Raw genomic sequence first — 25,100 nt, forward strand, 5'->3', positions numbered from 1 at the left:
GTTCCCACTGCCATCTGCAGCCACGGTTTACATTATGCATCTGACTTCTGGGGTCGTATGACTGTGACTTACATGCGTGTTTTCACGCATGGACTAGGACACACAGGATTTGACATCTTAACTCCATTTGCCACACATTTATATTTTATGAATGAGGCACCTGTAGAGATACAATAAATCCATGGGCTGAGTGAATGTCAGTTGATAATGCTGTGACACAACAAGGGGAATATTTTAAAAGGATGCAATGAATAATCCATCGATGACATTATGATGATAGTGTATAGTCAGTGTATTGCCTATACATTATCATCATAAATTGGAAAAATTGCTCTACACATATAGAATGGTCCAGTTTTCCATGTCTTGTGTCACGTCTGTCTTGTAAACCAAAGGTAATACCCAGTATGAACAACATTACAAATGATTGATTTTAAAATGGTTCTTTAAACAATCTGCCAAGGAAACCAGTATTTGGCTGCAGATCAAGTGTGATCGAAGTCACACGGCCTTGTGAAAAGACGAATGCTTGCTAAGCCCTTCAGAGGACATAGTCTGAGTAATATATATCAAACTGCTGTGTAGACCTGGATAATGCTACTCAATAAATCCTCTAAAATAATCCTCCTTTTCACAGCCAATTCCATAAGTGGGGATGTACAGTGTCAGTTTACTGGCCTCTTAAAGTTGCCATCAACCTTGACAGTATGACCCATGTTGAAAACAACTTTATGTTCAGTAATTTGCAATCTAAAAAATAACACATTCGCTTTCTTTTATGTAGCTCAAATGTCTTTTAAATGTTACAGTGCAGATAATTTTATATCTTTGGCTGGAAATACAGAAATGAGTGTTGTGACCGATTTTTGATCTGATCTTTTGTTTTCTTAAGCTTTGACCTGCCGAAACCTTTATTCACTGATTCCAATTTTCTTAAGGGCAAATATTGAAAATATTTTTTTCTAGACTTCCTCTGTGAGTGATCATTATTAATTTACATTAGAAGCAAAGGGGAAATTATGCTGTGTGAGAGAAAAATCAATACAAAGACAAAATAATCACATTGGTGGCATTTTAAGCAGACTTAGCATTATTAGCATTATTATATTTTTAAAGGGCTCCATAGTGGTCTAGTTCTTAGCACTGTTGCTCACAGAAGATTGTAAGTAAAAAAATACTTTCTGTGTGTAGTTTGGATGCTCCTCCTCTGCAAACATCCAGCGGTGGGCACAGTCCCGCTAATCCGACAACAGCTAATAGCAGAACTGATTTTTTGTTTAGTGGATAAGTGTTTTTGCTAACTCTGGAAAATGTTAGCAAACCATTTAGCTTCTGTTAACCCTGTTGAGTCCTTTCCCGAAGTCTTCCAACACACACTTCTTTTTTCATTTTCAACAAAATACTCATCTGTAACTCCTGCCGCTACTCCACACATGCCGTACATCTCTCTCTTCACACCCACACAGGTCATCCATTTTCTTCTTCTTTCTTCGTTTTTTGCAGTTATCAAACAGCTTTCGGTGTGCATTACTGTCACCCTCTGAACTGGAGTAACACTCACACTGGTGTGTCACCTGCCTAATTTAAAAGGTTGGTCAGCTCGTCTTAGCGGTTAGCTGTTAGTGTTAGCTCCCATTATTTCTTTTAAATTAGCAAAGTTTGGGTTCATCGCCGGTGGTGTAGGGGTTAGCACGCAACCACATTTAGAGGCTATAGTCCTCGAAACGGCCGTCCCGGGTTCGAGTCCCGGACCCGGCAACCTTTGCCGAATGACTCCCCTCTCTTTGCCTCTCCTTCCTGTCTGCCTACCATCAAAATAAAGGCCTCTAGTACTGAAAAAATTTAAAAAAATTAAATTAGTAAAGCTAATATTTTTGTTAGTGTAGCTAACATTTTGGTTAGTTGTGCCCACCAGTGCATGCATGGATTCTCTCCAAATCCTCCAACTTCCTCCCACTATCCAAATAGGCGTGTGTATGCATTGTTGTGTGTCTCCATGCTTCCCTGTGATTGACTGTCCAGGGTGTACCCTGCTGCTCGCCCTGTGACCAATGGAGATATACACCCTTCCACCCTACAATGATTAAAAGGGTATAGATGATATATTTATTTATGTTACTCCAACGAATACATTTTTAACACTAAAATAAACAAATATTTGTGTTTTTTTTTTAACCCAAGCAGAGCAGGTTATTTCCATTGGCGAGGACAATGTTGTCTCTCCCAGTATACGTTTGGTTGCAGACATCCTTACACAGTAGGATTTATGTTCAGTAAATAATATTTCCACCCAAAGGACCTGACTGCAGACTGTTGCAAGAAGAATAAAGGAGTCATAGTGTTTCACTGTAAAGCTACAGACTGTGCTGGACCACAATATCAGCTACATAATATTTTGAAAAGAGTATTTTATCATAAGACTAGCCAACAAGAGACCTTCCTTCACATTTTGAGTAAGAATAAGTTGCAGTCAGTAATTTATTATTTTAAAAGTCATTACAGCTGTGGTCACTTTTCCTGCCTAAAAGGAAGCAGCACACACGAAAAAATGTGCATGTCTACATGGGCGTTGTTTGTGCATTGCTGCTTGTCAGAACTGAATCCAATAAATACCCCTGTCTGCTGTGGAGTCATTTGGCAGGGGAGTGAATGCTGATTATATCTTTTGCCTTCACAGCCAAAAGCCAAATGATAATTTGTGTCATGATTTGTGGGTGTTTTTGGGTTCTTCTTATTATTATTCTTGATAGGTTTTGAATCATGCTTCTGTTTATTATTTCCCTGGACATGCTTTAGTTTTTGTATTCTAGTTCATGTTTTGTCAAGTTAGGTTTTTGGATCTGGTTATGCTTTAATTTCATAGTTTGCCAGTTGTGTTTCTATTAGTTTGTATTCAAGAGTCTCTGTTATGGTCCAACCACGTTTTGTTCTCTCCTCAATCATCTTCATTCGGTTCACCTGCACCTAGCATTCAGTCTCCTCGTTTCACCTGGTTCTTGCTCCATATATACACAACTGTTCTGTTCATTCCTCGCGGAAACATTTTGGATCACCGTCTCTGTTCATGTCTCGTCCTTTTGATCATGCCAAGCCTGTTTTGGCAGCCTGCCCATGTCTGTTTTTGCCATCACCCTCTGTAGTAAGTTTTGTTAATTAAATCATTTCACTTACCGTCATGCTGCCTGCTCGTCTGCATTTCCGGTGTCCTCCGCTACACAAACCCTGACAATTTGGGTTGTTTTGTTTCCATAAATGTGTTAAAAACAGCTCTTACATACGGTTTGTTGCAGATTTAAGCTGAGGAGCTGCTCTTGGTCATAAATGCTACAACCATTTAACAGAAACAGAAAAACAAGAACTTCACTTAGCTTTGTTATTTATGGACATGCCCTATTATAGACAAATGTATGCGTGCTCATAAAAAATTATTTACAGTTGTATGTTTTTACAGAGTCAAACAGTTATTTTTATTTGATTTTAAAGCTTTTAAATTTAGTTAAAAAGTGAGTACTAACATTCAATTTAAACTGTAACCTATAGTAGGAAACACACTATGTTTATGTTAAAATGGTAAGAGGTAGGTTCCACAAATAGCTTCCAAGACACTTACAGACCTGTGTATTTATTCTTAAATGATATTTGTAAACTTTGTGCTTTTAATAATTTGGAAACTAGGAACATATGTGTTTGAGTCTTTATTCGTGCCCACATTGCAAAGAGCTAATGTTGTCTGCGCCTTTCCACCCACGGTTTAACTGGAACAAAATGTTTCCTACATGACATCTAATTAATGACAATCCTCCTGGGGAAACAGTCGCAATCCTCAACCCACAAAAAGCCCATTTAAACTCATCAGCCAGCATCCTACAAATCTGTATGTGCAGGATTTCATCCTTCATCAGTTCTTCATCTTGAACACATAGCCTGCCATATTAGTGTATTTTAATATCATCCTATATTTATATCTAAAGCATTTTTTAAATCCCATCTTCATGATCCTCCATTGGGCTGGAAAAGACAACAACCAAATTAATAGTTCAATCAAATTCCTGGTTGATTCCTTATTAATATATACTTGACATAGCCACAGTGTAAAATAATTTAAATTCCCTTAAAAAAGATTTAATTTAAATTAAATAAATAATGAGAAAGACATAATATTCATGATTTAAATACTTTACGGTTCAAAGAAAAGAATTACTGCACTTGTGTTAAAATATAGCTTGGTAATAATCTTTCAAGACTTTATTGTTTTATTTGGTCTTATTGGTTGGTGTTTTGTATATTTTTGCATGTGTTTTTAATAGATTCCTGTGTTTGGTATGGTTAATTATTCAATCTCCTCACTTGCATTCAGCCATTGCCATAGTTTTTCACCTGATCCCTATCTGTGTTTATTTTCAGTCAACCTCCATCAGTTGCCCATCTCAGACTCAGCTCTAGTAAATTCAGTTGGTTAGATTTACCTGTCCTGTCTATTGATCCCTCCTGCCAGTGTACATATTTTCTTTCATTCACTCTCTGCCTGGTTCCTGTCTTCATACAAGTCCACAACAAAAATTACTCAATGGATTAAAGCTATTTCATGATTTTTCCTGCAAAACCTTAGCTATAGTAGTTGTTTGGTAATGCTTGTGGATGTTGAAAGGTGTTAAGCAAACTTCACTTTAATGAACTCAAGGGGAAAACTAGTACTCTAAAGAACATAAGGTTGTGGGCAAATTTCAGGAAACCGTTCTTTATTGCTGCAGCAAACCAGGTCTTATGTAACCAGATATTACTCGGGAATTTGTTTTTCTATGGTACATGATATTTTAAAAACTGAATAAACTGACTTCAGTCAATATGAAGCAATTGTGCTCCCTTTTTAGTAGTAGATTACAGATAAAATGTGGAGTCAAGTTTCCATCCATCCATCCATCATTGGTTTTGGGAAAATTAATCAATTATTCTGATAAGTAAGGAGGTAAGGAGATAAGTAAGGAGCACAAAAATGGGGACAGGAAGGCTCTCTCACCAGAGCTCAGTGAGCTGCAGGATGGTACCGAAGGCCATGTAGAATCTCAGAATCTCAGCTCAAATCTACTTTGCATCTCCAGAACCAAACATAGAGAAGCAGCTTTTAGTTCTTATGTTCCATATAAACTTGCCTTGCAAGAAAAGGGGCAGTGGATACTATGCACATATTGCGCAGTGGTCATCAACTTTCTGCAAAGTCTGATAACCTAAAACCTCTAAACTTTATGTTGCCTTCAGATTAGCTCAGGACAGTGGGTAAAGAGCTACGTGGAATGGCCAAACAGCTCCATCCAAGCCTTAAATCCCCAAGTGTTAGCAAAGTGTCAGATGTAGTGGTGTAAAGCACGCCACCACTGCACTCTTGTGGCGATGTGTTCTGAAAAGTCTAATAATGCCTCTCTGTGTGGCAATCCCATGGATGTCTTTCAGGTGTTGTGCTCATCCCCTTAGTTCCAGTAAAATAAACTCTTACTGCTTCAGCAAGCCAAGACATTTTGGATGATTTTATGTTCCCAACTTTGTGGGAAACTGTCTGGGGATGGCTGCTTCCTGTTGGCACATGACTCTGCACCAGTGTAAAAAACAAGGTCCCCGAAGACATGGATGAACACATTTGGTGTGGAAGAATTGGACTGGATTGACCTCAATACCTTTGGGATAAAGTAGGGTAGAAACTGCAAACCAGACCTCCTTGTTTAACATCAGTGTCTGACCTCCCAAATGCGCTTCTGGAAGAATGGTCAAGATACACAAACTCTTATGGTCACAAGGGTTTAAGCTGTTATAGCTGCAAGAGGTGGGCCAATATCATACCCTGTGGATAAAAACTGGGATGTCACTCAAGTTCATATGTATGTGAAGGCAGACAAGGACATAGTATAGATGCACAGAACCTCCTTGCAGGGTGTCCACTATGAGCAGATTTAGTTTTTTTCTTGGTTACAGGTTTAAAATTCTTATCCCAATTGTGCTAGAAGTACATGCCTTGACCTGGGTGTGTAAAGATATAGATGGAGAGGAAAGATGAAAGAAGAGAGAAGTTGTCAGAACAAATTAGGCTTTAGTGGTGTTGATGTATCTCCCTCTAAGCCTGTTTGTTCTCTCTGAATACACATATTGATCTCAAATTTCACAACCATGCAAAGATGTACACATAACAATTTTCACTTGGAGTGCCTGTTGTGCTATGTTTCCTAAATAGACATCCTAGTTTATATATTCAAAACAGATTTCTATGTTGATATGATGATATTGAAGGTCTAAATTGGCACAGAAATGTGTGTGTCTCTTGGCTTCGCAGTCCAACAGTGTGTTTACAAGATGTTACAGAGTGCTAAGTGGAGCTGTGAATGTGTGATTTGCTGGAAGTGAGAGGAAATACAGAAAGAGACATCATTCCACACGTCCCTTAAAAAATAGATTTTTAAAGGCCATTTCTTTTGTCCAGTGTTCACATTTTGTTTCTTTGCTTTTGTACTGAAACAACCTCTGTGGAACTTATTTGCACTCGACGAGAGGGCTGACTGAGAGCATTAGGCCACAGCCACTTATTTATAGTTAAAAGCAAATGTACAGTATCTTTTGTGGTTTTTACTATAGTTGAGTGGGATTTTCCTCTGTTTGCACTAACTCTGTGTTGCAGAGACAGTTATACAATCAGAGCAGAAAGTGGGCATACTCACTGTACTCCATGTCTTCCTGCCCTTGCCAGTATTATGACTTGATTCTGTCTTTCTTCAGCATCCCTGCTGTCTCTGCCTGCACACAAAGAGATGAGTGATCCCAACTGGCACCCCCTTACTCTCTCTCTTTCTCTTGTCTTGGGCGGTTTATTGAGCTCCTCAAATATACTGATAAATCTGATCAAAAACCCCTGAGCTGCAATCTTTTCCTGTGTAGGAAAATATTGGATTCCTTTTTTACTGCAGGTAGGTTCAAGAGAGCATGTTGAAGCAATGTAAAGTGCATCATAAAATTTGTAACACCTTACACACTGCAACTCTTGTGTGAAATTAAACTGCTCAATGCATGTATTTTTGCATAAACTGTCAATCAAATCCAACATAATTTCTAATCTTCATCCTAATAAAGTTGCACTCTTACTCTTGTAGTTTTTTAAACCTGCAACTGATACAACAATCATAAAAATAGAATGACTCCAAACGACAGAATAATATTTCTGCTTTAAAAATGGATGTAAATTAGTAAAATAAAAACAAAACCCATTAAGTGATGAAATGCAATTGTAATGGGTTTCTTTTTGTTTAGGGACCCAAACGCAAATTTACACACTCACCGACCTCCAGATGACCATTTGGAAAAGAAAGTCCTCATACATTGTAGTACCATAACTCATGATTGAAAACATAGACAAAGGAAGCTTTTAATTTTATTACATTTATTCAGTAGGGGAAATTCCCACATTAAGAAATTTTAACCATCACATGTGCAGCACTAATTTGGAACCCCTTAAAATAACTATAAGTATTAACATGATGTGAGACTGTGGACAGGTTCTCTTGGCTACTCTTTTAAATGAAAAAGATGAGAAAATATGCCATTTAAGTAAGGCTACAAGAAAACTTAATCTGCCCATAAGTATGGTCAGAGCAATAATTAAAAAGCAAAAAAAAACTGAACTGTGACAAACGACTAGAAAAGGACAAAAGTTTATCTTCCCAACATGCACAGTAAGCAGGATGCTAGGTGAGCCAAATGTATCTCTAAAGTTCTTGACAGAGCTTTAGCGTTGGTTGTCCCGTGGGGTGGCAAAGTGCTCTTAGTAACATTTAGATGCCCACCATCTATTTATGTGCCCACCAGTTGTGTGAGAAGCATGCCAGGATGAAGCCTTTTTCTGTTCCGCTATCATAAATGTAAACAAGTGGAGCTTGCTGGATGTTACCTTGACTTTAACTGGAACTGTGTGCCTTTGTCAGATGAGACCAAAACAGAGCTTTTCAGCAACAAACCTTTCATATAGTGCGGTATATGGGGTGGTGTGGGTTGGTTTCTCTTCCAAAGACTCTGGGGACCTTGTAGGACTATGTAGTATAATGAAATCTTTTAAATACCAGGACATTTTACATAAAAAGTTGGTCAAATCTACAATAACAGGAGAAATGGATCATCCCTAGGTCTTTCAACAGGGTAAAGACCCAAACCATATGGCCAAATTTAGGGGAAAAGTAGTTTACCAGACACAAAATCAACCCTCTCTCATGGCTCTGCTCATGAAGAGCAGAGAGGATACAAGAGGAACCAGGAATCTGGATGCTTGTGAAAGACAACATAAAGAGAAATGATCAAAGATCCCTCTTTCTGTATACTGTATGCTCTAACCTTGTTACACATTGTAGAAGAAGATAACAGAGGGTTGTACACATTCAGCAGCAGGGGGTGCCCATAAGTGTGGTACCAATGTCTTTCTTAACATGGCAATTTCCTCATGAAATAAATTTGGTTTAATTATTGGTTGGAACTTTCTAAATTTGTGAATGTGAAATTGTAAAACTGCATTAAAAATATTTATTTGAAAGCTTTGCCTAGGGCACCATTAAGTATAAACTGGCTTCATTAAGCCTTAATTTTAATAACTTATTAATTTGGGGTTATATTTTGTAGTTTACCCAATACGTACACGTTAAAACATAAATAATAGTTGTTTGATGTATCTGTATTTTCAGGACGATACAACCTGTTATTGACTCCTGTTGCTTAAAAGCTGATTAGGGAAGAGGCCTGACTGCTGCTATTAATGGCACATTTTAACACTGGATGGCTGAGATTGGCCATCAGCACAATGAAGTGGTATTAGGAGGAAGGATGTGGTCAGTCACAGTGAAATCACTCTTGAATGCTCATAGCTGCGAGAGGACGAGAGCGATGCCCTACTTTGACTCTGGCGTAATTACATAATGCTTGAGTACCTGCAGCACCACCAGCATGACAACTTCTGACTGTGAATGTGAGCTGTGGGGAGAGCAGACAGGTTCTACACACTTCTTAATCCTTTTTTACGCCTTGTAACTTCATTTCCTCTCGAAAGTTTTATGCACCCTTTACATTCTTTGCTTTTGACTGACAAGCTGTCACTCTTTCGGTTTTTATTTCTAACTTTAAACCTTTTTTCACTTCTTTTACTTTCCTCCCACCATCCCAGTTTTCTTCCTCTTTCCATGTACCTATCTACCCCTTTTTCTCCTATTCACATCTTCCAGTTTTCTTGTCTTTTGTAGCTTTCCTCTTCAACTACTAGTGTCACATACCAAATAGAGGGTGACAGCGTACAGCTGTGTGTTTTGTACCCCAGACAGGATCTTAGAGAAAAGCTTATCTGCGCGCACTCACACAAACACACTCACACACACAGTGGGAGACAGAGGGAGGGATCGGCACTAACCTGAGTCTTTCATCTGTCGCTTATATAATCAGTTTAAGATGGAGTTGCTCTGTGTGGCTTGCATACATTATACAGTCAGACATGAAGTTATTAGAGTAAAAAAAAAAGGTTGTATGGTAATATGACCAAACTTAAACTCTTTTCTTGGTTCTTGCTTGTCTGAACAACCACCAGCTAAAGGCATCCAAGCATGAACAGGTGGAGACATTCATACATTTAATGTGCACATCAACCACTGCAAATACAGACACCCATAAGCAATAATAATCAGTGCTTTCTCGGGCGATGATCAATTAGAAAATATTTCATTTTACATGAGGCATGGACCAGCAATAGTATCAAGTCGTACCGCACAATATAATGAAATTGTTTAATTGCAATTCTGTTGTTTAATATTGTAATTATTATGTCTATTACCCATACTGACTCTTTTCTTTCTTTTTTTACCACAATGTCCCGAATATTCTGTAAGAGCTGTATCATCTCAGCCACTAAAGGTTACATCAAGTGTGGGCATCAATGGCAATAAAAACCTCTCCAATAGACCATATATGGTATTGCCATGCAGAATTTGCATGCATGGTACTTGCAATATAATCCTAAAAAATGTCCATCTAAAAGGAGCCCTTTGTGGTCACAATAATGGACATGTTGATATTGGGATGAAGATTATGATTTGATATTATGCGGCAGTTTTAGTATCAACGTAATAAAGTCAAGGCTAGAACTGCTAAAACTTTCGGTCATACTGTTTAAGATCCTTTTAACGAGAAGCCAGAAAAAGTGTCAAAATGACCCGACTTTTCACCAGCTTTAAAGAACACAGATAAATAAAATACAGTCTCTTTCCTGTGTGTCGCCGCACACTGCCAGTCAGCTGGCTGAAAGAAGACTACTACAGTTTTTTTTTTGTCTTGCTTTAAAGAGCAAAATAAATCTGTGTTGTAATAATTTTGGATTCTCATGGTTTGCAATGTAAAACAGTATTAAGGTAATGCTGTTTTGACATACACTTGGCAAGCCACAAGCAGCATGTTAATCAGCTGACTGCAGGCTAGCTATCCAAGTCCAACTAATTTACAAACAGGATTGCTTTCTATAGAGCAGAACAGGAAAACAGTGGGGCAGAATATTCCATGCAAAATGCATCTGAAAATACTACTAAACTCAATGGGTATTTATTCTATATGTTTTCTCAAGTCTGTGTATCCAATTTAAAATGACAATGAATAAATATTCTTGAAATCATTATAAATGCAATAATCAATAGAACATTTTTGCAGCAGTAGGAATAAAAGTTGCATTTCTGCTTTCTCCACTTTAACATAAATCCACTCTCTGGATCTTTACCACCAAAGTTTTGACACAAACCATCTTCTTTTGTTGATTATTCTTTACTTTTCTCCTGAGTGTTATTTGGGACTTTTACCCTTATTTAACAAGCACGTGGTGTGGTTGCATTTTTGCACTAGTGTTGCTTAGAGAGTTAAATAAAAGCTATACAATTTTGTTTAAATTTTCTATGCAAATGCAATGATGGCATGAAACGGTGGTAATTTTACTCCAAGTCAATCTTACCGTGAGAATCTCATACCCATTTTAGAGTCTTGGGGAAGTAGCTTTGTATCTTTATTTGATATACACAATGGCTTATAAATGGGTTAGTGACAGGAGTTTTTCCCTCAGATCAATACGGCTGCCCCAGTCATCATCCGATTACACACATTTTAATTTAAGACACCTTCGGGTTCTTTAGTTTGTTTGTTACACATCCTTATTACTATATCTCCTCTCTTAATAATCTCTATTGGTATGAACCTTATCTTCAGCCGCTGCGCATGCATTTATAAATACATTCACAGATTTGGAAAATGAGACAATGGCCAACTGATTTGCAGGCGATTATCTCCTCTGGCACTAAAACTCACTTTTTCCAGGGAGGTGGAGGCTTCCTTGAAATGTGTCCAGGAAGCCCTGTTCAGACCTCTTGCTCCATAAATGATGCCATCTGTGCACAGACAAGGTGGGCATGGAAACAAAAAAGAAGTGGTCTAAAAGCATGTTTGTCTCTACCAGATTTGAAGCACAAACAAGGTTAGATGGTTGTAAGGGCGATTGCGGCAACCTTATTTGAATGATACATTATTGTTTAGAAAGACATAAGAGAAAGAAAACATTTTAAGGGATTAAAACAGTGGTGATGCACAAGTTGGGATACTTAAAAGAGATGTGTTAGCCAATATGACTTTTGTTTTTCTGACGGTTTAAAAAAAACTGTTCATTGAGCAGCATTTTAAATGGTCTGCATGGGCTAAAACAAACATATGGTTACACCTTGACAAACACAATTTTGTAAAAATAATAATTATTCTAATATATTACCTTTAGCACTTTTGAGGTATTAACAACAGCTGGAACACAGTTTCTGCAGTAGCACAGAGTGGACACTTTAAACACTGACTAGAGGTGTATTTTGTCCAAAGTTAGGGTCAGAACCCCAATGTGAGCTATAAACCTTTTGGTGCCTGGGCTTGGGAGAATCTTAAAAAATCCAAATCAAATCTGAAGCTCAATGCAAATTGCTGTAATTGTTACAAAAGATAAAAAGAAGTCAATAAAAACAGTGCATCTGTCATATTAGCAGAGATTTTCCTGACCCACATGCAGAATCACTCGAGGACACAGGTAAGTTCAAAAAGTTTGATTATCTCAAAGGAGGTCAGTCTCAGGTAGTTGAATTCTAGTTCTCACTTTTGCGGTCTCCTGGTGGCTTGATCTTGGAGGGAGGGGATCAAGGCAGAATCCGTGGTCAGAAGGAGTAATCCCAGTAAAGGTGGAGAGCAGGCAGGCTGGAGGAGTTGGACGGAGCTTACAGAGGCAGCAGGTAGATTAGGTCCTGGGTTTCTGTCCAAAGGTGGAAGAAGTGAATCCAGGGTTGTGGTCCAAAACCTGAGAGCAGCAAAGACACGAGCGGGTTAGATCAAAGTCAGACACTGGATTACAAAGGTTCAGCAAAAACTAGGGAGCTTGGTATCTTGGAGGCTCTGAGTTACCACTCAACGTGGAGCATCAGGCGAAGAATGCTTGTCCTGCAGCTCCTTAAAAACGCTCCAGTCCAGATTGGATACAGGTGTGCAGACACCACGCCCACCAGCAAAGCCTCTGTGGGAAGACAGGAAGATACACACAGTAGCACAGCACAGATTGTGACAGCATCGGTTGTTGGAGTGTTTATTATGCCATTACTTTATTGGCTTACTAGCTAGGATAAGATAAAGTCAAATCAAATAAAATAAAATAAAATTGAATTGAATTGACAAAACTTATCGAAAAATAATAATTGGGGTTGCAAACCCATGCTGCTGTTGTTTTGTGTGTTGAAAGCTGATATTGTTATAACCAGACTTCGGAGCATACCTTTTACATTTCATGTCTTTATAGTACGAAGGGAGTGGGTGGTGAATTCAAAAGGCACGGTTTGCAGTTTGTGCAGAAAGATGTCATTAATTCTTGCGCACTGCACATTTGAATCTCATAACTGTATCATCTGTTTCATATTTTTTTTCTCACTGTTTTACCTTACCTTATCTGCACTTACACACATTTTTATACTGCCTGTTTCAGATTTGTTGGTCAAATATCTAGCCAGAATTATGGCTACGAAAAGTGTGTAGTTAAGGTGATATTTGCTCGAGGGCACTTGAAGAAACCACAGTAAAACAATTCAACTATTAATATACTTTCAATGTTTGCGACAAGCTATTTTTTTAAGTATTGCTGAAGTTGTATGAAATATAATTATTCCAGACTGAAGAAAAAATGGTGAAAAAAAAAATCATTAAAAGCCAAGAATTCATGACACCTTTGCATAAGTGTCATGAATTGTTGACGTTTTTATTATTTTTATTATTATTTTTGTATATATATGTGAAGTATCTGGAATATGTTTCTCTAAAAAAACTGAATGTAAAATATGAATCATCTTAATCATAATAAATGTTAATAAATGTTAATCTGCTGCTTCTTTTTGTGTGCAAGCGTTAGAAGAGTTGGTTCCCTTTAGCAGCTACTGTCACAAATCCCACAAAATAAATGATCTCATTTTCTTTGCAGCAGTCTAATTTTGTGCGCTCTAGGTGTGCGAGCTTATCTATTGTTCCCTCTTCAGTATTTTGGTAATTAATGAGAAGACGAAGGGTGCATAGCTGATGGGTTTCTCAGCTCAATCTTGTAAGACCACCTTTAGAGGAACCAGCTCAAGGCTGATATCAAAGCGAGAGGCAGTATGCTCTAGTCAGCAGCTGAAAGTCATCAAGCATAAATGGAAATGTCCTGATTAATTTCTCTTCATATTCAGAACCCAAAAATCAAACCATGAACCAACAAGATACAACACATACTCCCTTTTAAAATTAAAAAGTAGGTCTGCTGCAAAAGCAAATATCACACATTCTTTTTGTTTCATTCTAAAAACAGTCTGATGGTTGCATTTCAGATCTCTCAGTTTCTCATTTTCACATTGTCATTTGTTTCTACTTAATCTTCTCTAATAATTTCTTCCCCTTTTCTGTCTAATATCTGAACTCCATTTGTGATTCATGTCCCTGAAGGTGCAATGCGACTATGTCCAGCTGAAACAAGCGTTTGCCACAGTGAGCCGGGAAAGAGACGTGGCCCAGCAGGAAAGGAGCCAACTCAAGGCCACAGTCGAAAATCTGGAACACGTGCTAAAGGTGAGAAATGCCATATAACTCTGCATCTATTAGTTACAATAATATTGATAATACAAGGAACCAGAACTAGTGTTCTTGGAGATCTCAAAATCCTCTATGTTTGTACATCTCAAATGTTCCTCTTGAAAGTCTTTTCTATCTATAATTAACACAAAATTTGGTTTATTTACTTGCAGTTCTAAATTATAGATTATGTCCTTGTTGGTAAAAATGTTAAACATTCAGTAAATAGGTGTCTGCGACTTGAAAATGTTTTTCTGCTCTGTAGACAAAGCTGTAAATTTGTAACAATTCAAATGCATAAATGCATCTAAATATCCTTCTGAAGGCAGTTGGTGGTGCTGAATCTTATCATTTAAATTTGAGTAAAGAGGAATCAATACAAACGCACATCTTCTCAGGTAGAAATGATTCCATTTTACCAAAATGTTTCATTTCATTTAATACTTTATTTTCTATAGGGACAAGTGTTTGGTATCAGCAAAAGCAAATAACTACAACATTTATAGCCTAGACTAATTTGTGATGGTATTCTATTTGTTAAATGCCAAAATAATAAGCAAGAATGTTTACCGAATTTATTATACCTTTCCTCAGAGTCAAATGTTTGCACACACTGAGTAATTGCCTTTAAGAGTGTATGACTTAAAGCTCCGTTATAGTTGCGCTTTGGGGTGGTGCGCAAGACTCCGCTGGCGGCACGGAGAGAAGAGAAAAGTGCTTCACGTAACACCAGAAATGGCTGTGTGCACTATCAAAAACATTTCTTATCAAAGTGATTCTGTTTCTTGCAAAGTTTCAGATTCATAACAGTAAAACAATGAAGAGGAAAAAGCTTTTGACCTCTTTGTAAAGGATCTAAAACCGTACCTAGATACAATTTCGGACTCTTTAAAAAGCACGTTAATGCATGCAATCTTACCTTTTTTATTTTTGTTTTTCTTCTCTGTTATTCTCTTCCTTCTGTTCATGAAGAAGCGATTTATTTGTGCGTGAAATGTTTGAACCTTTAACTTCGTTCATTCACAATGGAGAGCGGCACAAACAAGTCCAACTTTAATGTTAGTCATTATGGCCAAAAACTTTAATTTTATCATCATTAAACCACAGGACATGTTTCAAAAGTTAAAGTCTGACCTTTTAGCCCATGTTGGTATGGGACTTCTTTTACTGCGGTTCATGGCACTCCTTTACCAACTTAAGCCAGAATCTTCACAAGGTCTTTTTCTTTTTGTTGTGGGTTTAATATGCAAATTTCACACCAAAACATGTTCATCTTTAGAATACACAACTGTCTCGTTCCTGAACAAGCTGGACATCCCCATGGTGTTGTATATATTTGCTTAAAAGGATGAATGTTCACTTTCTGGCAAACTGTATCCAAGGATGAACCAGACTTATGGAGGTCTTTAATTCTCTTCCTGATATCTTGGATGATTTATTTTGGTTTTCCCATGATGTCACAAGAGAAAACAATGGTGTTGCCCTAAAATACCTTTTTTTAGTGAGCCTCTAATGTACTTACATGTTGTGAATCTTACAAAGCCATGATGCAGTCACCTGGGCTTTCCCAAATTTTACAAATTGTACAAAGGCCCAGTAATCTTCTGAATTTGAAAAAAACTATAAAATTCTCACCTTTCTTCAAGAAGACACTTCTTTTATTGTGTTCCTATCTTCCACTAGTAATCAAACAGTGCGAGGCTCTGTCATTACAAATCCTCATCTGCCTGCATCTCCCATCGATTGTCTGTTTGTCAGGATATTCGAGAGATAAATGTGCCCATATGAGAAAAGCTGACCTATTCCCTGATACAGCAATGAAAGGTTTGTCACTTTCTCGTTTAGCATTGATTATGGAGACAAAGAGACTATTTAGAGAAAATTACATAGTGCGGTGTGGGTGGAGAAAGCAAAGATAATGGAAGCACAACATGAAAAAAAAATAAAACCTCACTTGACTTTTTTTTAAAAGGATTTCTCCTGTTCAAACCAAAATGGGATGGAGCATTATGAATCTTGTGTTGAATGTTATGTAATCTGGGAACATAAAGCTTTTTTGAGATCCCCATGATAATTATTTATTAAAATGTTGTTGTTGCGGGTCTGTTTCCCTAAATGGAAGAGCTTTATTAAAATAATTAAAATATTTTATTCCCTTAGCTAAGCCAGTGCTATGAAAATTCAATTTCAATCTTAGGACAATATATTTGAAGACATTTTGGTTTTTGTAATATTTTGTAACTTTACATTTATATTTATTAAGACTTTGATTCAAGAAACATGGCTTTTCTTTGCTCATGTAAGGTCCTAGATCCACTGCTTTTACGCTGGTTAATTGATACTGCAATTAACAGAGCATTTGGTGTCTGGTTTTACTTTGCAATCATCAGTGGTGGATGGTTAAACCAGTTTTGTTGTAGGACCGATATTGAGATGGGTGGATATGCTGGCTGATCTGTTGTTTTTTCACTTACTCATTCAGAGCAAAGCACAGGGGTTACTTGTTTGTATTTTCCATTGGTGACAAAATATTAACATCAAGATCAGTTTTAGACTCGCCAGGAAAGCCTTAGGCAACCAAATTTTAACTGAACTGGATCACTGACAGGCACTGGGGTTATATATATATATATATATCTATATATCTATATCAATACATATCTATATCTATCTCTATCTATCTATCTATCTATCTATCTATCTATCTATCTATCTATCTATCTATCTATCTATCTATCTATCTATCTATCTATCTATCTATCTATCTATCTATCTATCTATCTATCTATCTATCTATCTATCTATCTATCTATCTATCTATCTATCTATCTATCTATCTATCTATCTATCTATCTATCTATCTATCTATCTATCTATCTATCTATCTATCTATCTATCTATCTATCTATCTATATCAATACATATCTATATCTATCTATCTGTATATATAATGGGAAAAAAAAATAATATATATATATATATCAGTGGCGATTGCTCTAAGACTGCAAGGGAAGCTCAGCTTCCCTTAAAATGTCAAAAAAATAAGTGATCAAATATATGCTGTTGTGTGTACATGTCATTGACTAAATATGCGCTACAACGCGCTCAACTTTTGTTCAGAATCAGCTTCTTATCACTGGTAACGACGCGGCTTTCCTCTCACTCATTCCCGCAGCTTCACGGTGCTTTAAACAGTGAGTTCAATAGCGAAGCATAAATGCTGGGCTTTGTTCCACCCATCGGATGCTCAGCGTCTCTGGGGGTCTATGGGGCAGTGGGCTGGCCCAGACGCTCAGCTTCTGCATGACGATTGAATGATCTGTCTGAGGCTGAATCCCTTTTTGATTGACAGCGAAATCAGCGAATCAGCGATACACACAAAACACACACACTGTGTTGTTGTAATTCAGCAAAATAACATGAAACACAACTAGTTACTCTCCCTTTGCTTTTAACTGGGCTATTTAGCAGCGAGCAGACCGACATTAAACGTAGCGGTGCTCGTTTTAAAGGCTGGCTGTTCACAAAAGCCTCCAGCTCCGAGGGGAGAGAAGCAAAGCAGGAGCATTGAGGCTCCATCATAGCAGAACAGTTCAGAAACTATTTAGAATGAGGGGAAAATAACTATATTTATAAATAGATTAAGTCGTGTTTTAGACTGACTATTGGTAGCGGATCAGATCTTTGTGTACTCGTGAGTTTTTGCAGCCGTAACTGGTTCTGGATGACGGCTTCATAGCAGACAGCCGTTCTTCCCTCTTCCCGGTACTGCATACCCGGCACAGGATGTTTTAGTGGTACACAGTACCGGACTGTACCGGCTCACTTTCACCCCTGAATATACCCAACATCAAGTTTTAAACTTTCCAATGTAAGCATACACTTTTGTTTTAATGTGATAATATTCTGTCTGTATAACAATAAAAAACATTAGGTTTACTTGTTTTTTAAGCCCTACCATTAGTTTTTAATATCTAATGTTTGGCCAACTTTATTCTGAGGTCAAGCCTTTTATTTAAGTTGTAAACCCCTTAAAATTGGACAGTTTTTACATTTTTATGTTGCAATGTTAGCCAGACGTGCCATTCAGTAGTTGAGGTCGAGTAGCAAAGTGAACAATATGAACAAGTGTTCTAAATTTAAATAATTGATCTATTCACATGAAGTCAATCTGCTCAGCGGAGCTTCTCATGGTCTTTTTCTGTTTAAAGATTTCTGTACTGAATGTATGTTAAAAATATACGATGCAGGCATTAGCAAGGTTTTAAAAAAATCTGTGTTTTACTAAGCCTCCACAGCAGCTTAAGGCTGTTCTGATTATACAAGCGACTGCATGCTCAGGACACCCTGAAATCACTCTGGGAGGTAAAAATCCTTTTCTTCTTTTATTTTAGTGACAGAGAACATGAGGGTAAAAATCTAAATGTAAGAGCTTTCTCAGCCATTTTTCCTAAACTTAAAGAGAAATCATATAATCCTAACTTAGTTCTTGAAAGATACGGTTGCTGGTTTTGACTTCATGAGACATACTGGGTCAACATGACTTGGCTAATTTGGCAAAGTGTAGATATGGGATCAACATGAGTGACCATGCGTAACAGCTTTGTCTGAGTCAGTTCCAAATGTATTATAAGAAATGTAAGAGATAAAAGCTATAGATAATGCAGCAAAGACTACTACTTCTGAAATAACTACTGATTATTGTCTTCATTTGCTTTGTGTACCTCTGCAGTAATATTTCAGAGTACCACAGAAAAATGTGCAGGAATACTTGAATGTTATCACATAGATGGAAGCCAGTGAATGCTTGAAGTACAATAGCATTTTGTATTTAAGCCATCGTATCAGTGTTCTTATTTTCGTGGTTGTAAGAGTACAAAAATTGCATAAGTATAGATAGATGCTTAAAAAATGCTCAAAGAATGTTATCACTCTTTTCTGTGTTGTCAACAAGCAGGATTTTTGCATTTGACATATTCTTATGAAAAAGAGCTGTTCTGTCACGAAACACTCCATTGTGAGATTATTGTGAGAGATATCCAGAGGATGCTGTTATAGATGCTACATCATCCGCATATTAAAATGCTTTTGGTGCAGGACAAAAGTTTTTTTTCAGGAAAGTGCATTTAAAATGACTTACCAGAATTACAGGGGTTTGTGGAATCTCCTAGAAGAGGTAAAAATAATAGGTTGGGGTTTATTAAACATTTTCATATTACATAGCATCCATGCATTTGCAAAAAATAAGAGTGGACAAAGCTTTTATTAGGCTTTAATGCCCACCTAAAGCAGATACCAGTTCTGAACCTGATGTTTTTGTAATCTCCCACCAATGTAAGCTCTAGTGGTCAGACAGCAATTACCCATTTTAATTGGATATTACATTGTTTGCAGTTGTATAGTTATTTTGTTCAAAGCTGATCTCTTTATTATTTCCACTATGATGATGGAATTTTACTTCTTACAAGGGGACACAAGGGGCCAGGTTCGTATCCCACTGATTGCCACTCTGGGTCCCTGAGCAATACCCTTAGCCCCAGAATGCTCCCCAGGCGCCGCACAATGGCAGCCCACTGCTCCCTATAAGGGATGGGTTAAATGCAGAGGACAAATTTTGTTGTAATGTACATGTGCAATAACCAATAAAGATGATTATTATTCTTAGACAGATATAAGGTGCCAACTCAGCTTTAAATTACTTCCTGATATACTTTAAATACCTTTCATTTCTCATACAACACGGCTACACCTGCTGTGTTTCTCATTTTAATTAAAAGGCAAACAATTTATTGGTAGCCTGATAGGTGCACATCATCTGGTTCACCATAATGAATGTTCTTGATCAACTACCTAGTTTTAAAAAAACCAAAAAAAAAAAAACAAGACACACATTATGAGAAGATAACAGCAGGATTTATTGAATTGATTGTACAATATTAGACCTGCACAGCAGCATTCAGACAACCCTTAAGATGCAATGGTGACTTTAACCTTTACATCTCGTTAATGTCAATGAATAAAATACACAGTATTCTTGGGCACACTGACTTAGTCCAATCTTGTTAGTAACATTCTCCTGGCATTAATCTTTGGGGTTTTGTTATATATTTTGTAGGATTTATTAAAAACATGCCAACTAGTTTTTGCTTTGCCAATATGTCAAAACCATGTTCCCCAGTAGCTAGTGGAATAAATAATACACCCACCCTTTTGGGCCAGTGATATTGCTAGCCTTTTCCTAATAATCACTGAGGCTTGTAAAGTCAAGCTTTCTGCCACTACCAGAGAAGAAAGACTCCGGCTTGGTAAATCTTTGGACACACTGTCAAAAACCATCTCTAAACAGCATCCTTCCTCTCTCTTTCAGCATATGCATAAAGCCTTACAGCTGAAACAACAGTTGCAGACAGAGTATGAGCAGGAATTGGTGGCCTTTCACACCAAACAGAAGGAGGACAATCAGCCATCAAAGGTATGGCCATGAGTAAGAACAAAGCAGAGAATTAATCACTGAAAACCTGTTTTCTTTTTCCAGTATAGATTTTGTGCAGTGATTTCATGCCAAAGCTCCTTGCTCAGTTATTGATGTGTTAGTAGCCTGTTTTTCGCTGATTCACTGTCACACAGTCAATGGCACTCAACTAGAAAATAGAAAGATCTCAGAAAGCTCTCCAATCTCCGGTTTGATCGCAAATGTAAGTTTAGCACCAGTGACTTTGATTCTGTTACCAAGAGGGTAATGTACAGACCCTGTGAAAATTTTTCAGTCTGTAGTATTTTACTTTGTCTAAGAGAGAGGCAGTGGTGCCAATTGATGATTCTGGGTTTGGCAGTTACCAGGAGAACAGTATTTCTCTGACTGCTTTTTGTCAAAAGGTAAAGTTTGGTGAAGGTGGGATTATAGTGTAGGACTATTTTCCTGGAGAGGGGTCGATCTGTTAGTTCCACTAAAATAAACTTAATGCTTCAGCAAGCCAAGCCAAGACAAGACAAGACAATTTCACAGTTCCAACTTTGTGGGAACAGTTTGGGGATGGTCATACTCAGCACTGGCAATGAGATGCATTTCCACATATTCATTCTTTGTTTCACATCAAACCTAAATGGAATGTATGTTGCCTAAAAAATAAATCTTAGTCTCATCTGAGAAAAGATAAATGTATTTCAAGTCTTTTTTTCCCATCTTCAGCACTGGTGCCAATAATGTGGCTGACACTGTAGATTTTTCTGTTCTTTAGGTTTTGCTTAATTTACACATTTGCTGAAAGCAGTCAAACAAAGATTACATCGTAACTTATCCCATGTGTTTTTTATGTCTGAGTGGTTTTGTTTACATGTAAAGACTTTAAGCTGCTTTAATAATAATTACCTAACATCTAACATGCCTAAGAATAGATTAGTTACCCTTCACTGGAGCTGTGCCAGCAGGAGCAGGCAGCTACACAACTACCAAAGCTCTGCCGAACCAGTGAGCCTCTTCCAGGCTCATCCACATCAACGTGTGGACAGTATGTCAGCTGTGTGATGTCTAGTCCACCTTCCATACTGTGATTACAGTGTCAGCTGTCACTATGTGTTTCTGTGTGTTCTCCGCAGACTTGGGATCAAACTGACCAACAGCATGAAAAAGCAGTACAATCATTAGAGGTACAAATAGTTATTCATGTTTGATAAATGTTGTTTAATTTCTTTTTTATGTGTTTGATGGGCAGTTAACATAGAAACACTGAAGAACTATAGTAGTAACACACATTTTCAAAAAAAACTCTCTTACAATCCTCAAAAGACATTGAAAAGTAGAAAAAACAAAAGTTTAATTCAGTCTACTGGTTTTCCTTCTCCGTTTTTCTTTACTAAGAAAGTCTTTTTATCCACAATGGAGGAGCAACATAAGTAACGACTTTGAAAAAAAAGATAAATTTTTTTCTGCTGATGGTGCTACAAGGAAATTTTGTAAATCAGCTAAATCTATCCAGCTTCATCCTCTGGGGTTCATGAATATCCATGGGATAATTCCTGCAAATGCATCTTGTAGCTGTAGTCAGACACAGAATAGTCCCCTGACCAACCCTGGCATGGAAACCATGCTGCAAGCAAAGTTTAACAAAAGCTCCCTTAGTTGTCAAATAAATTCAATAAACTGCTGACACAAGAAAACCAGCGGTTTCTGTGCTCTAAAATGACTGCAGATTATATACTGCAATAGTATAGGTTACTTAAAAATCCAAACGGCTTGGTATTACTTTCTGCAGTAATGCTGACAAAAAGTGCAAAGTGTTGCAGCTTAACAGTAGCAATAAAACCAACAGATGAAACATTCCAACATGGAACTAAGATTAAATCCTGAGAAAAACAGCATTTAGACTTTAATTTTTATTAAGAGTATTGGAGTAATGGCCAGTATCTTCAGCAGTAAAATTGATGGTGCAAGGTAAAATTAATGTAGAAATGACATCTCTCATTTCCTGTTCTATTTGGTAAAACATGACAGTTTTTTAATCTAGCATTAGGAAGCATAGTGACATGATCTGCTGTGTAATTTATAGTTTTATAGTTTAATTTAAAGTCTTTTGAAGGAGGTCTCTGCCTCATTTACAGAAAATACTTTTCTCCTTTAACCCTAAATCCTGCTGTGACAATGGGTCTCAGACTTCTATGAGTGCAGTTCAAGTGAGGTCATGTTATTAGTCATCGGAAGCACTTTAATATGATTTTACTGGGCAAGCAAACAAGAGTTTGGTCAGAGAAATTAAAGCTCTCCGTTGAAGCAATTAGTACTTTTCCTATACTACTAATTTGTCAAGTCATTCTCTTCCACACACTTGTTTATCCGAAACCAACATGCAACCATCTTTGCCAAAAATAAAATATAGCAGCACTTTCTGTACAACAAAGACAAACTCACCTTCATGTATTTTTCCTCTTATCCAAGTTGAGTTTACTACATCATTTCAGTTTGACAGACATTTAATATTACATATTTTTTTCTGTTGATGCTAATTTTGAGTTGCATGCATACTGAGTTGTTTTCATGACAAATTCCCTTTATCCTCAATCATCACTAATATTTTTTCTTTAATTATTATTTGTTTTCTGATTCTTCAAACAGTGCAATAGGCACAGCATGTTTCAGGTATTTATTTTGCTCCCAAATTAGTTTCTTCTCACTTTCACACATCATCAAAGTGTCCATAGTGTATTCTGTTTATATGAAAACTGAAAATGAGTATATACATTATGATAACTTTTCCACCCAATAAAAAGGTGCAAGCCTTTATTAGGCTGCTGACAGCTTAATGTGCAGCAGGGAAACGAATTATTAATCACGGCAACATTATTCTTTGTAACGATATTTTGAATGAGGCTATCAATATGAAATTTACACCTGATTTTAGTAACAACCCATATGAACCACACAATTAAAGAAATCACACCCGATCTGTAATAAAGTAGAATGAGAATCTGACAACCTAAAATAACCCCAAAACTTGTCCAAGACCGAATGACTGCTTGCAACAAGCTTTTGAAATACCTGGAAATACTAGGTATAGTTTTGTCTTTGAAAACAACAAGTATTGTTCTCAACTGCAATAACCTCTATGTCCACTCACTTCACAAAACTTCACTGATGAAGAAAAACATGCTGAAGCTCAATTAAAGTTTACCTTGTAACATTTGGAGAAGTCAAAGAATAGGGTCTAATCAAGAGAGGCCAAAATGGTGTGGGGTTGTCTTTCAAGTACTGGCAGGCTTCATATATTTGAAGGAATTCAATGAAGAAATGTTCTGGGACTTTGTTGATAAGAATCCTAAGAAAAAAGATGAGGGAGGTTTTTTCAGCAAGACAATGATCCCAAATATACTGCTAATAAAATTCTCAACTGGTTTTAGAGAAAGAAAAGAAGGCTGCTTTTAGAATATAAAATAGAACAGTCAATCACCCATCTTCATTTTTTTAAATCAGTGTGTAAAGGAGGCCCACAAGGCCTTCAAGATTTGAAGACAGTTTTTGTGAAAGGTCCAAATTACACCTGAGCAATGCATGACATAAGTTTCCACCAGGAGGTGTTTTGAGGCTGTCGTTACAAAAAAGGCTTTTCTACTTAGTAATAAATAAATTTAAGTAAGAATGTTCAATACCTATTCTCTGTGCCATTCCACCTTTTTACACATAACGTAATTTATGGACCTGTCTGCTTTCATTTATTTCATGTCACCAGCTTCATTAGAAATATAATTACTGAGGAAAAACCTTGGTATGTTTAATACTTTTTTTCTCCGCTGTAACAATTATACTCAAGCTCTACAATTGTTTAAGGATTTTTAAAATATTTAGGCCGATGTTCAGTCAGCCGGTATAGATAAAACAGGACTTCTTCAGGACAGGGCTAGTACCTGCATAATTAAAAATGATGAATCATTATTTCTCTCATTCCCTCCTATTGTTGAGGACACCACTTTCTGCTCTCTCTCCTCTCTGTCAAAGGTCAAACTTTGTGACCTGGAGCAGAAATGCAGGTCACACAGTGAACACTTCCACCAGCTGTCAAAAAGGCCGCCAAACGTCCGTTTGCAATCAGAGCCTGTGGAGTTCCTTAATAGTTATTCCACCTTGGTGTCCCAGATCCCAGCCTCACCAGAAGAGAAACTCTCCCAGGTCTTTGTTGAATTTGAATTTGAAGCCCAATCGCAGAAAGGTTTGTCATTGATTTAACTTAAAAGCAGAGCTTTTAGAGTTTAATTTATTTATTCAAAGGCTTAATGTATAATATAAATGTAATTTACACCATTCAAAACTGTATTTAAAAAAAAAAAGTATTTTTTCTTTTCTGCACAGTGTACATCCAACGAGAGAGAGTGCTCAGTGACAGAATAAAGACTCTGCCTGAATCTGAAAAACTATTGATCAAAAACGCTTTATATTACAAGAAAGACTGACTCAA

General features: G+C 37.1%; 1 protein-coding gene across 12 annotated transcripts in view; it reads left to right on the forward strand.

The window, feature by feature from the left end:
• rimbp2a (RIMS binding protein 2a) overlaps positions 1-25,100 on the forward strand; it is a 97,935-nt gene that overhangs the window by 16,579 nt on the left and 56,256 nt on the right. For 10 of the 12 annotated variants that reach the window (XM_047373556.1, XM_047373557.1, XM_047373559.1 and 7 more), the window contains exons 2-5: positions 14,032-14,154; positions 20,525-20,629; positions 21,754-21,804; positions 24,644-24,854. In XM_047373556.1, coding sequence (XP_047229512.1) covers positions 20,528-20,629; positions 21,754-21,804; positions 24,644-24,854 — 364 coding nt within the window. In that variant the 5' untranslated portion in view covers positions 14,032-14,154; positions 20,525-20,527. Of the gene's footprint in view, positions 1-14,031; positions 14,155-20,524; positions 20,630-21,753; positions 21,805-24,643; positions 24,855-25,100 lie in introns of those variants that run through there. The other 2 variants (XM_047373563.1, XM_047373567.1) reach the window with 2 other exon arrangements.

Source organism: Girardinichthys multiradiatus, chromosome 8 (genome assembly GCF_021462225.1).
Source record: "Girardinichthys multiradiatus isolate DD_20200921_A chromosome 8, DD_fGirMul_XY1, whole genome shotgun sequence".
NCBI classification, from domain to species: domain Eukaryota; kingdom Metazoa; phylum Chordata; class Actinopteri; order Cyprinodontiformes; family Goodeidae; genus Girardinichthys; species Girardinichthys multiradiatus.